Source organism: Thamnophis sirtalis, unplaced genomic scaffold (genome assembly GCF_051295495.1).
Source record: "Thamnophis sirtalis isolate CommonGarterSnake01/CBP01778 unplaced genomic scaffold, rThaSir2_p1.2 scaffold_2, whole genome shotgun sequence".
NCBI classification, from domain to species: domain Eukaryota; kingdom Metazoa; phylum Chordata; class Lepidosauria; order Squamata; family Natricidae; genus Thamnophis; species Thamnophis sirtalis.
Window position 1 is genome coordinate 51,509,751 of NW_028261382.1, and position 14,939 is coordinate 51,524,689.

Here is a 14,939-nt window from a genome sequence, read left to right on the forward strand (position 1 = left end):
AGCTTCTCATTAGTAGAAAGGAGACCGGATCGGAGGAAGATCTAGAAACAAACACTCAGTTAAAAACAGAGCTGTAACGACAATGGGGAAAGCCCGTCATCCGACAAATGCGCGCTCGACTAAAGCGCGCCGACAAAACTGCGACGTCATCAACGCGGCCACAACAGGGCGCCGACAGAAGTGTGATTTAAGTTAAGGTAAGGGTTAGGTTCAGAGTTAATTTTAGGGTTAGGTTTAGGGTTAGGTTTACAGCGCGCTTCTGTCGGCGCACTTCATCGCTCATTCGTCGGCGCGGTTTAGAACTCGCGGTTTTGCCACCGCGGTTTAGTCGGTCGCCCTTTTGTCGGTGAACCGGGAAAGCCTTCCCATCGTTATCGAATTCAAGAGCAAACTTACTTTTGGTTCTTTCCGTACATTCCCTCCATGAAGTAAATTGTATCCTGTGGGATAAAGAAGTCTTAGGAAGCACATTGGGGTTCCTTCCGAGTCCCTTTAATTAATTCAATCGTCACCAGCTAAGGGGTTGCTCCCAATTTTTTGAAAAAGGTTTTTATTTTCCATTTTCATACACTCACATATATACTGTGCATAGCCGGAGCCATACAACATTAAACAATAATCACAGCAATTCCTCTTGTCAACAATACCCCAAAAAATGGAAACCCAATATACTTCTTCCACTCTCCGTACGCCTCTTTCTTCCACCCCGCTCCAACTTTCTATCTTCCCTCCATCATCCCCCTCTACCCTACTTATAAGATCCCATAGATTAGGCCTCCTCCGAATTCCATCAGCCGGCCAATGTCGACTGGCAACTACCCGGAGGAGAGCCTTCTCGGTGGCTGCTCCGTCCCTCTGGAACGAACTCCCCGTGGAGATTCGTACCCTCACCACCCTCCAGGCCTTCCGCAAAGCCCTTAAAACCTGGCTGTTCCGACAGGCCTGGGGCTAAAGACTTGTAACCCCACTCGAATGGTATGACTGTTGTGTTTTTAATGATGTATGGTTCTATGTTTGTAACTTGTCTGTCTTTCCCCCTCCCTTCAATTGTGAGCCGCCCTGAGTCCCCCCAGGGAAAAGGGCGCCATACAAATAAAGTATAAACTAAACTAAACTTCCCCTCCCCCTCTACCACTCCTCTCTCCCGATCCACTCCCTCCCTCCCTTCCTTCTCACCCTTCCCTCCCATCCTCCCTCCCGTCCCTCTCTACCCATCTTTCTTCTATCCCACTCAATTTCATTGTTCCACTTGAGGTCACCATTTTCCGATTGCGGCTTATTCCCAAACCACCAACACCCCAAACACATCGATAGTGTGCCATAATGAGAATGTAATAGCAATAGCAGTAGACTTATATACCGCTTCATAGGCCTTTCAGGCCTCTCTAAGCGGTTTACAGAGAGTCAGCATATTGCCCCCAACAATCTGGGTCCTCATTTTACCCACCTCGGAAGGATGGAAGGCTGAGTCAACCCTGAGCCGGTGAGATTTGAACCGCTGACCTGCTGATCTAGCAGTAGCCTGCAGTGCTGCATTTAACCACTGCGCCACCTTGGCTCTTTTTATGTGGAAGGCCACAAGCTGGGATTCCTTCCAGGTGGACTCATTCGAAAGGGAGACGATCCGGCTCGGTGGGAAAAGGGGGCATTTCCTTTTCGAATCCCAGGCAGGTTTCCCCTTGGTGTTTTTTTCACTCAGTCAAAATAAAAAGTAAGGGGGGGGCTCATACCGTATTGATGACACTCCACACCAGCGTGGAAACAGGGCTGACTTCCAGAGCATACAGCTGGCGCATGGCTGGCAAGGAAAAAACCACAATGCTCTTCATCTAACAAGGCGGGGAGATCAAAAGTGGGGGGGGGGAGAGGGGATCAGTCTTGTTAATAGTTGGAGATCCAGTTTTATAGTCAAAAGCCAAGCAGGTTCAACTGGAGACATCTTTAAATTTTTTGTAAAAAAATAGAATTGAATACCTGTTCAACATGGTCCGGTGTTGTCAGAGCAACCAATTTAAGATTGGCAATCCCCAGTCTAGAGAGAGGCAGGAGTGGAGGGAAGAGAGAAAGAAGAAGGGAGGGAGGAAAGAAAGAAAAGGAGGGAAGGAGAGTGATAGAAAGAAAAGAAAGAAAAAAAGAAAAGAAAGAGGGAAAGAAGGAAAAAGGAAGGGAGGGAGGAAGGGAAAGGAAGGAGGGAGGAAGGAAGGATGGAAGGAGAAGGAAGGATGGAAGGAACAAAGGAGAGGATGGATGGATGGATGGATGGATGGATGGAAGGAAGGAAGGAAGGAAGGAAGGAAGGAAGGAAGGAAGGGGAAGGGAATTCAATGACCATCAAATATTTCAAATTCTTCCCATTTCAAACTATTTCCTTCTCATTGAGAAGCGATCACTGCAATGCGCTAAGCCTCCAGCCAGGGAAGGCTGACATTCTTCAGCCTTGAAAGGGATATGTGGTGCTTTTTTGTCCCTCCCCATTGAAATTTAGTCCCCCCCCCAAGGCAGGAAGAACCGCTTTGTCCTACATTTTTCGCCAGGTGGGCCCTTAAGGGGAGACCTTACCCCCCCCTGCCGAAAAATCCGATTCGGAGGTCAAAAGGAATTCTTCCATGTGGACGGAAGGGCAGTGCCAAGTCATCGTCAGGGTGGGGAGATCCCACAAGGAGAGCACGGCCTACAAAAGAAGAAGAAAAAGACCCATTTTTACATTTTACGTGACACGTTAAAGAGGACTCCAGGGGGCGCTGCTCCTCTCCGTTCCAAAGCCGAAGAGCCAGCGCTGTCCAAAGACGTCTCCGTGGTCATGTGGCCGGCATGACTCAACGCCGAAGGCGCACGGAACGCTGTTCCCATCCCACCAAAGGTTTCTATTTTTCTACTTGCATTTTTTACCTGCTTTCAACCTGCTAGGTTGGCAGAAGCTGGGACAAGTTATGGGAGCTCACTCCGTTACGTGGTGCTAGGGATTCGAACCGCTGAACTGCCGACCTTTCTGATCGACAAGCTCAGCGTCTTAGCCACCTTGTCACAAGTATAAGGTTGTGGATTACAGGTGGCCCTCACCTTACGACCAGAATGGACCCTGGGAAATTCTTTTTATTTTTAAACTTATCAATGGTTATTAAACCTGGCTTACGGAAGATGTGGGAAAGAGCGCTCCCATCAAGCCATGTCTAAAATCAACCCAAACATACATGCCTTTTTGTCTAAGACAAACAGCAAGTTTTCCACAACTTGAAGATTCTTTGCAGCTGGAAAAGAGGAGAAACACATCAAAACCCAAAAGAGAAATGTCCTATTTAGAAAGCCAAGCATTTGAAAATCAAACAGTAAAGGGCCCCACAGAGGACAGCACTGAAAATAATAGAACAAATTAACCAATGGAACAACTGGCCTCCAGAAGTTGTGAATGCTCCAACACTGGAAGTTTTAAAGAAGATGTTGGATAACCATTTGTCTGAAGTGGGAAAGGGTTTCCTGCCTAGGCAGGGGGTTGGACTAGAAGACCTCCAAGGTCCCTTCCAACTCTGTTATTCTATTCTACTCTATATTTCTACTCTATTCTATTCTACTCTACTATATTTCTATTCTATTCTATATTGCTATTCTATTCTATTCTTCTATGCTATTCTATATTTCTATTCTATGCTATTCTATATTTCTATTCTATTCTATATTTCTATTCTATTCTACTCTACTATATTTCTACTTATATTTCTTTTCTATTTTCTATTTCTATTCTATTCTACTATGCTATTCTATTCTATATTTCTATTCCATTCTATTTATTTATTTTTACAGGGCTGTTTAGGTTTCCCATCTTTGGGGGCTGGTTTAAAAGGCCAAAGATTGATCTAAAATGCCTTATATGTTTGTGTTAATTCATACAGGCAGCCCTTAAGTTGCGAAAACAAGATTCTAATAGAATGGAATGGAATGGAATAGAATAGAATAGAAAAGAAAATAGAATAAAATAAAATTCTTCATTGGCGAAGTGTGATTGGACACCCAAGGAATTTGTCTCTGGTGCATAAGCTCTCAGTGTACATAAAGAAAGATAAAATAGAATACATTCATCACAAATCAAAAGATACTACTTAATGATAGTCATAGTTTACTAATAAGCAATCAAATTATACTAGGAAAAAATAAAACAATATAAATTTTATAGATTTTTTAAAATTATTTTTCCCTTCTACAACACCTTATAGTCATTACATCAACACTGTTATGTCATCATACCTGTACATGTATATAATATTTTGCTTCTATATTTACACACAGTTCCATATATATTTATATACATTGTTTTTTGGCTTAATTAATTTTATTCCTGTTTTGCAGCCATTTGTACCAATGGTTCCAAATTTCATAATATTCCGACTCTTCTTTATCTTTTAATTTCAGTGTTAATTTGTCCATCTCTGCACAATCTAAAGGTTTTTTCCCCCCACTAATTCACAATATAAAATTTAAAGATACACACAACATGGTTATAGTCCAAAGGGGGGAGAGATGGGTAACCCATATAAAATAAGAGATTAAATCCGGAGGGCTGCAAATGCCAGAATCTCCCACCTTCAATCAGGCTAGATTCAGCCACATCTTGAATGGAAGCCAACTTTTTATCAGGATTCACTTCCCAGACTGACACTGCGCAGCTGCCAGACCCCTGAAAGACAGACAACGTTGAGGTTAGAAACCTTTTGCTTCAAGGCAGACTTTCGCAAATCAAGCCAACTCCTATTTCTTCTCAGTCACTATCTAAAAGTGCGCATAGCCAAGGCTGTGGTTTTTCCCAGTTGCAACGGATGACTGTGAAGGTTGGACCATAAGGAAGGCTGAGCACCAAAGAATGGAGGCCTTTGAACTCTGGTGCTGGAGAAGACTCCTGCATTGAGTCCCTTGGACTGCAAGGCCATCCAACCGGTCAGTCCTAGAGGAGATCCACCCTGGCTGCTCTTTAGAAGGCCAGATCCTGAAGAGGAAACTCAAAGACTTTGGCCACCTGATGAGAAGGAGGAAGGACTCCCTGGAGAAGAGCCTCATGCTGGGAACGATGGAGGGCAGAAGAAGAAGAAGGGGACGGCAGAGAAGGAGGAGGCTGGATGTAGTCACTGAAGCAGCTGGCGTGAGCTTCAATGGACTCCAGAGGATGGGAGAGGACAGGAAGGCCTGGAGGAACGTGGTCCATGGGGGTCGTGATGGCTCGAACACAACTTTGCAACTAACAACAACAACATAGAAAAGATGAGATAGATAGATAGATAGATAGATAGATAGATAGATAGATAGATAGATAGATAGATAAAGAAAAGATGGACTGCAAGGCCATCCAACTGGTCAGTCCTAGAGGAGGTCAACCCTGACTGCTCTTTAGAAGGCCGGATCCTGAAGAGGAAACTCAAAGACTTTGGCCACCTAAGGAGAAGAAAGGACTCCCTGGAGAAGAGCCTCATGCTGGGAACGATGGAGGGCAGAAGAAGAAGAAGGGAACGACAGAGAAGGAGGTGGATGGATGGAGTCACCGAAGCAGTCGGGGTGAGCTTCAATGGACTCCAGAGGATGGGAGAGGACAGGAAGGCCTGGAGGAACGTTGTCCAGGGGGTCACAATGGATCAGATTTTGCAAAGCAATAAACTTTGCAATTTACAACAACAAGCACCTAAAAGGCTCCCTCCTCAGACCAAGGAGTTTAAAGTTTAAAGTTTAATAACATTTATATGCCGCCCCAATCCCGTAGGACTCCGGGAACCTCGAAGATAAGTAGACAAAAGTTTTGACAACTTTTCCTACCCTCAATTCAGGGCTAAAAGCAGACATGATATGACAATTTCCACACTTTTGGGGGGGGGGGGAATAGCCGGTGGAAATTGTACCTTAACCCAACATTCAAATAATGTTTGTGTTACTCCTATTATCACCGCAAAGGAGTTCGTGGAGTCCTTCGTCACACAGGTAAAGCAGCCGGCAGTGAGATAATCTTCTACTGAAATGAAGCAAGTTTCCACCTGACTTTGTAACTGTAAGAAAAGACAGCCATTCAGACAGACTAGCAAGCAACTCAGACTTTTAAATAAAATCTGGGACAATTAAAGCAATTCAAGCAGAAAAACCGCACAGTTCCGCAAGCCATCTCTTAGACTTAAATGCGTATCGTTTATTGCTGAAGCAAGAGGCATGCTCAGCTGGGCCTAAAGGTGTTGTGGTCCACCAGCTGCTGGAGCTGGCAGTACATTCGGAAAGTGAGGAGGTGGGGGAGGAACATGGGGAATCTGGGGAAGGGCTCGGATGAGGGGTCTTCGTCAGAGGCAGAGAGGGGGCCAGGGCCATCTGGGAGTTATGTGCTGTGTCAGCCTCTGCTTTGCTGCTGCTTCGGCTGCCATTGAAACGGGGAGTGGGGGGCATGGTATTTGGGAGGGGTTACTAATTGTGCTGGAGGAAGATTCTGGAGCTCTGCTGCCTGTCGGACTACGCATGCGTGGGAGGTTCCCGCCAAGGCCAACGGCACCGACATTCCATCTTGGTGATACCTTTCGAAGTTATCTCACACCTGACACTTGGGAGAATTATGATTGGACTGTAACTGGGATGCCAAGGGGTGGGGAATGGGTTATTCTATATATCCATCGCTTTCGCGCCTAGATAATCAGTCTTCGCTTTGCTACGCTTCTAATCATTTATAATTAGTAAAAGTACACTTGATTTCTACCTATGGAGTCTCGTGGTCTTCTTTCCTAATTACTCAATGAAGAGGTGCTGATATGCTGCCTCTGGAGCCTCCAGAGCAGCGAGGCAGAGGAACAAGGGGGCCTGTTCCCAGCGCACACATGCGCAGAGCTGCCAGAAGGCAAGAACAGTTAAGATGAAAGGGGCAACTCGGGAGTAGAAACATCCGTCAGAGAGGCAAAAAAAGGTGATCTAAATTTGGAAATTGCAGTCCCACTCGGATATTTTTTTTAAAGCAACATTTGCGACACTTATAATGATCAAGAGCCTCAAGATACCTTACTGGCAGCACTGATGTCCATTTCGGTAATGGCTGCATAAAGGAAAAACACGTGCATTTTGATCAGAAATACTTTAGAAAAGCTTTTTGGAACATCCTTTCATAATACATTTGTTCAACATCTCATTTTTTTCCCCAGAAATATTTATCCCTCACACAGCAGTGACGCGTTGCTCTGTAGCATTTCTGACGGGCCAAGAACCCACAAAGCAGGAAAAATGCACACTGAGCATAAAACCTGATAGCTAAGACAATGTTGAAGGACTCACGGAAAGTCCCCAACAGCTACCGCTTTCCAAGGAAACTCAAGGGACAGTTTGGCTCAAATCTGGAAACCACAATTGTGAATTCTGTCCGCGGCTATCAAGTTTTGCAAAACACCCAGGAAAAACACACACACGGGCTGAATCCCCCAACACGCTGTGACACATAGCAGCTAAGAATATATGAATGCACCTCCCACCAGCTACATCTGCAAAATTCAGATATTGTTATATTTGGCACAGAAAATGTGAAAAAGGAAGTTTTGTCTGGACTACTGCAACGCGCTCTACATGGGGCAGCCCTTGAAGAGCGTTCGGAGACTTCAGCTCGTCCAGAATGCAGCCGCGCGAGCGATCGTGGGTGCACCTCGGTACACCCACGTTACACCTATCCTCCGCGAGCTGCACTGGCTACCGATCGGTCTCTGGATACGCTTCAAAGTGCTAGTCGTAACTTATAAAGCCCTTCATGGTATTGGACCTGGGTACTTGAGAGACCGCCTGCTGCCAATTACCTCCCAAAGACCCGTTAGATCTCACAGGGTCGGCCTCCTCCGGGTTCCGTCCACCAGCCAATGCCGACTGGCTACTACCCTGGAGGAGGGCCTTCTCTGTGGCAGCTCCGGCCCTTTGGAACGAACTCCCCGCGGAGATTCGGACCCTCACCTCTCTCCAGGCCTTCCGAAAAGCTGTTAAAACCTGGCTGTGCCGGCAGGCCTGGGGTTGATGAGTTCCCCTCCCCTCTCGACTGGTATGGCTGTATGATTCTTGTTTATTTTAATCACGCGTATTGTGTTTTTATGTTCCCTTTTTCCCCCTTTGAGTTGTTCGCCGCCCTGAGTCCCTCCCGGAGAAGGGCGGCATACAAATAAACTAAATCTGATCTGAATCTTAATGCCCTGTATGGTTAGAATCTATAAAACTCTTGGCTTACCTTTTTGAATGTTAGCAAGTGGAAGATGCAAAATGCAGAAAAAACCTTTGCTGGTGAGAATAAAAGCATGGTAGGTGCCTGTGAATTAAGCAGAGAACGTTATCAAGCAGCGTTCCCAACCCATCTGTGCACTTTTGATTAATCTCCAACTATGAACAAGGAATTAGAACAACTCCACTTCCCCTGAACAAAAGCCGGAAGAATTACACTGGGTATATAAACAGAAGCCCAATTTTAAAATTTTGCAGAAGGCAACAGAAATGCTCACGGTTTCTTTATGGGCTGGATTCTGACCACCGTGACTTACAAAATATAGTTTCCAAGGTACCAATCTTACCTTGAACGGAGCTGTCCCGTTCTAGGATGAGATCCAAAAAGGCCTTTTCATCGAAAGAGCTTTGAACTAACGCCTAGATGTGGTTTTCCCGAAAAAGAAAAGAAAAAAGCATCATTGTAATGACAGCTGGGGAGGTTGGGAATTAAGAGTAAAATCATGATTTTATGCATCTGAATACACTGATGGATATTGGACCTTCTCAGGGCATCTCGTTCGGCTTGTATGAAAAAGTGAGAAGCGGTTCGGAGAGGGCACAAACACGAGAGGTCGTATTTTCTATCCCACCTGCACAGGAGTGTGAAGGAAGCAGAAGCCCTTAATTCTATTTTCAAATTAAACATCGTGGCTGTGGTTAACGTTTATTGTATTTTGGAGAAAGACGTTTGCTGCAAAATTAAAAGGTAAAAGGTTCTCCTCGCACATATGTGCTGGTTGTTCCTGACTCTAGGGGGTGATGCTCATCTCGTTTCAAAGCCGAAGAGCCAGCGCTGTCCGAAGACGTCTCCGTGGTCATGTGGCCGGCATGACTCAACGCCGAAGGCGCACGGGACGCTCTTCCCTTCCCACCAAAGGTGGCTCCTATTTTTCTACTTGCATTTTTTAACCTGCTTCTGAACTGCTAGGTTGGCAGGAGCTGGGACGAGTCACGGGAGCTCACTCCGTTATGCGGCACTGGGGATTCGAACCGCCGAACGGCCGGCCTTTCTGATCGACAAGCTCAGCGTCTTAACCACTGAGCCACCGTGTAAGAAGCAGAAGCCTTTAATTCCATTTTTTCATGGCTGTGGTTAAAAGTGAATTGTATTTCGGAAGAAAGAAGTTTGTTGCAAAATCAGGGACCGACTTTTTCTTACGGTTGGTTTTGGTGGAAAACAAAACTTTCAGCCTCTTTACAGACCTGCGGAAACGGGACTCGGGAACGGGTGAGCTCCCAGCCTCCTTGCTTTGTGGTTAAAAACTTGCAGCTTGGCATTCTGTAGCCCTTATTTCTCAAATAAAAGAAGGCCCCCGTGTGTACAAGGACCGTGACCCGTCAAAACCGCGCTCGACAAAACCGCGCTCGACGAAAGCGCGTACCTGACGTCATCAGCAGCGCGACGAAAAAAATTAAAAATAAATTAAATTGAAATTAAAATAAAATTAAAGCAAGCCGATTCACATAAAGGTAAGGGTTAGGTTTAGGGTTACGTTAAGTGTTAGGGTTAGGTTTAGCGTTAGGTTAAGGGTTAGCGTTAGGTTTAGCGTTAGGTTAAGGGTTAGGTTTAGGGTTAGGTTAAGGGTTAGGTTTAGGTTTAGGGTTAGGTTAAGGGTTAGGTTTAGGGTTAGGTTTAGCGTTAGGTTTAGGGTTAGGTTTAGGGTTAGGTTAAGGGTTAGGGTTAGGTTAAGGGTTAGGTTTAGGTTAAGGGTTAGGTTAAGGGTTAGGTTTAGGTTAAGGGTTAGGTTAAGGGTTAGGTTAAGGGTTAGGTTAAGGGTTAGGTTTAGGGTTAGGTTTGGGGGGGTTAGGGTAAGGTTTTCGCTTTAATTTTAAATTTACCGCTCACAGCGGGATGTTTTCGTCGCGCTGTGATGACGTCACGTACGCGCTTTCATCGATCGCCCTTTTGTCTACCGTGGTTTTGTGGTGGAACCTACAAGGACGGGGAAAGAAATAAGCCACCTGCCTTAGTCAGCAGGATCTGTTTCGAAGATACTTGAATCAGGTGCAAGTTCCCATTTCTTTCGCCCACGACAAGGAATTGGCCTTCTTGGCACAAGGCAACGATGTCCACCTCCGTTTCTGAAAGGTTCGAAAAGCCAGCCAGGCGTTATTGTAATGCGCTCTACATGGGGCTGCCCTTGAAGAGTGTTCGAAGACTCCAATTAGTCCAGAATACAGCCGCGCGAGCGATTGTGGGTGCACCAAGGTACACCCACATTACACCTATCCTCCGCGAGCTGCACTGGCTACCTATTAGTCTCCGAATCCGCTTCAAGGTGCTGGTCGCTACCTATAAAGCCCTACATGGCATTGGATCTGGGTACCTGAGAGACCGCCTCCTGCCGATTACCTCCCTCAGACCAATTAGATCGCACAGGTTGGGTCTCCTCCGGATTCCATCTGCCAGCCAATGTCGGCTGGCGACTCCCTGGGGGAGAGCCTTCTCTGTCGCAGCTCCAGCCCTCTGGAACAAGCTCCCTGTTGAGATCCGGACCCTTACTACCCTCCCGGCCTTCTGCAAAGCCACCACGTCCTGGCTGTTCCAGCAGGCTGGTGGGAGCTGAGAAGCATCTACCTCCACGGAAATTGTGAATGTTGGTTTTGTTTTTAATATGTTGTCCTTGTCTCGTTTTCCCTCTTTCCCTTGTCTTTTGTGAGCCGCCCGGAGTCCTCCGGGAGTGGGCGGCATACAAGACAAATAAATAAATAAATAGTGGGCGATGACGAGAAGGCCAAAATGAAAGCATTGCAGCACAGGAAATTTAAGAACAACCACAGGATGACTAAAAACATCACCAAGGAAAGGGCAAAAGCTGTAAACCTTTTATTTATTTATTTAATTAATTTGTATGCCGCCCACTCTCAAAGAGACTCAGGGCGGCTTACAAGTAAAAAAGGGGAAGGGAAGGACATACAAAAACAAGACAACATTAAAAGATCCACAACATTCACAACTTAGGATGGGGTTGGACAAATTCAACAGCCCCAGGCCTGCTGGAGCAGCCAGGACTTGGTGGCTTTGCGGAAGGCCGGGAGGGTAGTAAGGGTCCGGATCTCCACGGGGAGGTCGTTCCATAGGGCCGGAGCAGCAACAGAGAAGGCCCTCCCCCGGGGGGTCGCCAGCCGACATTGGCTGGCAGATGGAATCCGGAGGAGGCCTACTCTGTGTGATCTTATAGGTCCCAGGGAGGTAATTGGCAAGAGGCAGTCCATGTTACTCAACTTAAGATCATGTAGAATTACTGCTGAAAAATATCCTAACATCCATCTATCCATCTACCTTATCCATCCATCCATCCATATTACCCATACATTCATATTATCTGTCTGTCTGTCTCTCCATTCTATGTATCTACCCATCCATATTATCTATTTATCCATCCATCCTATCTATCCATCTTATTATCTATCTATCTATCTATCTATCTATCTATCTATCTATCTATCTATCTATCTATCTCTATCTATATATCTATCTATCATCTATCTATCCATCCATATTACCCATCCATTCATATTATCTGTCTGTCTGTTTCTCTCTCTCTCCTCTCTATCCATCCATCCATATTATGTATCTACCTATCCATATTATCCATCCATCCATCCTATCATCTATCTATCTATCTATCTATCTATCTATCTATCTATCTATCTATCCATCCATCCATCCATCCTTCCAATCTATCTATCTATCTATCTATCTATCTATCTATCTATCTATCTATCTATCTATCTATCTATCTATCCATATTACCCATCTATTCATATTATCTGTCTGTCTGTTTCTCTCTATCTCTCTATCCATCCATCCACTCTATCCATATTATATATCTACCTATCCATATTATCTATCCATCCACTCTATCCATCCTATCATCTATCTATCTATCTATCTATCTATCTATCTATCTATCTATCTATCTATCTATCTATCTATCTATCTATCTATCTATCTATCCAATCTATCCATCCATCCATCTATCCATCCAACCTATCATCCATCTATCCATCTATCCATCTATCTATCCAATCTATCCATCCATCCATCCACATATTCCTATCATCACGCAATAAAAAGGAACACAGGAGCAAAATACAAAACTTGGAATATAAAATCCGAAATCTTACGCAGGAAGGTTACAGATACATACATACATACATACATACATACATACATACATACATACATACATATGTTTGCAAATATAATTTTTTACTTCGTCTGCCGCAGAGATCCATACTTCCTGGCCCCAGCCGGAAACTCACCAAAAGGAATAAACATTTGAAGAGACTGGCAAACATTGTCAAGTACCACCACCGTCCTGTCAACCGCCAGCAGGCAGCCGTCACTCAAACTGTAGGCCTTTAATTCCGGGTTAGAGAAAACCTGAACAATTCAGAAGACAAAAGTAATGGGAAGCCCATGTAGACGGACTGAATAAAGAAGCTCCACAAGGGACCAATGAGATCTGCGTGCGTGGCATATCTGTGTCAACAGATTAAAACGAAAGGATTAGTGCAGCTGTCAATGCACATGGCAGCTATACATCAATGGCAGTCCTCGGGTTGTAACCATAATGGAATCTGGAACTTCAAATCTAGGTGGCAAGTCCCCTTCCTCAGGTGCGTCGTAACTCCGAACAGTCGCTAAGTGGCCAGCCATAAGCCCAGGACAACCTCTACTCTTATATAATAGAGTTGTAGCGCTGTGCATTTCCTTTGTATAGTTACTAGATCTTTGGACTGACTGAGGTGGCGCAGTGGTTAAATGCAGCACTGCAGGCTACTTCAGCTGACTGCTATCTGCAGTTCGGCGGTTCTAATCTCACCGGCTCAGGGTTGACTCAGCCTTCCATCCTTCGGAGGTGGGTGAAATGAGGACCCGGATTGTTGTTGGGGGCAATATGCTGACTCTGTAAACCGCTTAGAGGGCTGAAAGCCCTATGAAGCGGTATATAAGTCTAACTGCTATTGCTATTGCAATCTATCTATCTATCTATCTATCTATCTATCTATCTATCTATCTATCTATCTATCTATCTATCTCTATATCTCTGTCTGTCTGTCTGTCTGTCTATCTATCTATCTATCTATCTATCCATCCATCCATCCATCCATCCATCCATCCATCCATCCATCCATCCATCCATCCATCCATATCTCTTATCTATCTATCTATCTAGAGCCAAGGTGGCACAGTGGTTAGGGTGCAGTACTGCAGGCCACTTCAGCTGACTGTTATCTGCAGTTCAGCGGTTCTAATCTCACCGGCTCAAGGTTGACTCAGCCTTCCATCCTTCCGAGGTGGGTGAAATGAGGACCCAGATTGTTGGGGGAGATATGCTGACTCTGTAAACCGCTTAGAGAGGGCTGAAAGCCCTATGAAGCGGTATATAAGTCTAACTGCTATTGCTATTAAAAAGGCATCTCACAGCCCTCTCACAGTTGCTGCACTAAAGGATAAGTTTTTCTGGGTCAGAACTGGCCACCATTCAACCCATGGAAGAGGCAACAGCATTATGGGCTTGTCCTGGTTTGAGCCTTGTGGTTTCTCCACCGCCCCCAGAGCTGTTGTGATGGGATCCTTTAGGTTTATTTGATTTATATGCCGCTCTTCTCCCAAGGACTCAGGGCGGCGTACAACATTAAAAGAAACACATAATACAAAAGTTAAAAAGAAATTAAATAGGATATCCCAAACCCAATTAAAATTGACAATGACATTTTAAAAAAAAAGAATTAAAATTAACAGTAATCAATAATTTGTTTTGTTTTGTTCAGGCCAGGCTGGCTTGTTGGAAAAGCCAACTTTTTAGGGTGGGTCGGAAGGACCGGAGGTCGGGGATTATACGGGTCCTTAAGGCTACCTTTTGGGACGAGGTTATTTTCACCAGCGTGTTCATCTGATAGAGCGCGCTTCCACATTCTTGCCTGGAGCCTATGCTCAGCTGCCCACTGCCCGTGTCGTCGCTCGTCAGGAGCTCAACGTTGTCCCACATCTTCGGTTAGGACGACGTTTCTGTCCAGCGAAAAAGTCAGAAGACAGACAAGGGAGGCTGTCACGTGCATTAAAGCAAATGGAATTTTTGGTATTAAATATTATGGATGTTCAGCTAAATTAGGATATGAGGATTTGATGTTAATATAGGATTTTACAAACAAGTAAATGAAATGTCAGCAGGTGTTATGGATTGAATCTTTGACATAGTTAAGGATGAAGGATGTTTAAATAACTGCAGTCAACTAAAAGTGGAGGTATAATGATGTTAATATGGTAAACATTTGAGTTAAGATATTTGAATTAATATGAATTAATGGAAGAGATGCACCAAAACATGTTGTAACCAGCTGATATACTTTTTTTATATATAATATATACCTGTGTTCTTTTTTTTTTCTTCCCTGCCTTGTCTTTTGTTCTTTTTGTCTTTTTTTTTTTTTGATTTTTTCTTTTCCCACTGGTGTGGGCATGTATTGTTTAAGATTATTATTTTTACTAATATTTTTAAATAATAATTACAGTCAAATGAAAATGGATATGTGATGATGGTGATATGTATGAATATTTGAGTTAAAATGCTCGAGTTAACATGAGTTATGTTTGTTGACTGTGGAGGAGATGCACAAAAGTTTATTTGTGACCGACTGACACACTTCCTATAGCATGTAAAGAAAGATGTTGTACTTGTTTTAAATTAAAA

At 44.5% G+C, this 14,939-nt stretch overlaps 1 protein-coding gene across 1 annotated transcript in view; it reads right to left on the reverse strand.

Annotated features, from left to right (window-relative positions):
* KNTC1 (kinetochore associated 1) overlaps positions 1 to 14,939 on the reverse strand; it is a 63,505-nt gene extending 48,566 nt beyond the window's left edge. The window contains exons 1-14 of the mRNA XM_087703468.1: positions 14,106 to 14,939; positions 12,505 to 12,625; positions 10,202 to 10,317; positions 8,541 to 8,613; positions 8,204 to 8,281; positions 7,005 to 7,039; positions 5,910 to 6,020; positions 4,576 to 4,669; positions 3,196 to 3,248; positions 2,556 to 2,671; positions 1,975 to 2,029; positions 1,731 to 1,829; positions 397 to 440; positions 1 to 41 (exon numbers count right to left, since the gene is read on the reverse strand). The exon at positions 1 to 41 is cut by the window's left edge and continues 25 nt beyond it. Coding sequence (XP_087559594.1) covers positions 1 to 41; positions 397 to 440; positions 1,731 to 1,829; positions 1,975 to 2,029; positions 2,556 to 2,671; positions 3,196 to 3,248; positions 4,576 to 4,669; positions 5,910 to 6,020; positions 7,005 to 7,039; positions 8,204 to 8,281; positions 8,541 to 8,613; positions 10,202 to 10,317; positions 12,505 to 12,625; positions 14,106 to 14,237 — 1,168 coding nt within the window. The 5' untranslated portion in view covers positions 14,238 to 14,939. The remainder of the gene's footprint in view (positions 42 to 396; positions 441 to 1,730; positions 1,830 to 1,974; positions 2,030 to 2,555; positions 2,672 to 3,195; positions 3,249 to 4,575; positions 4,670 to 5,909; positions 6,021 to 7,004; positions 7,040 to 8,203; positions 8,282 to 8,540; positions 8,614 to 10,201; positions 10,318 to 12,504; positions 12,626 to 14,105) is intronic.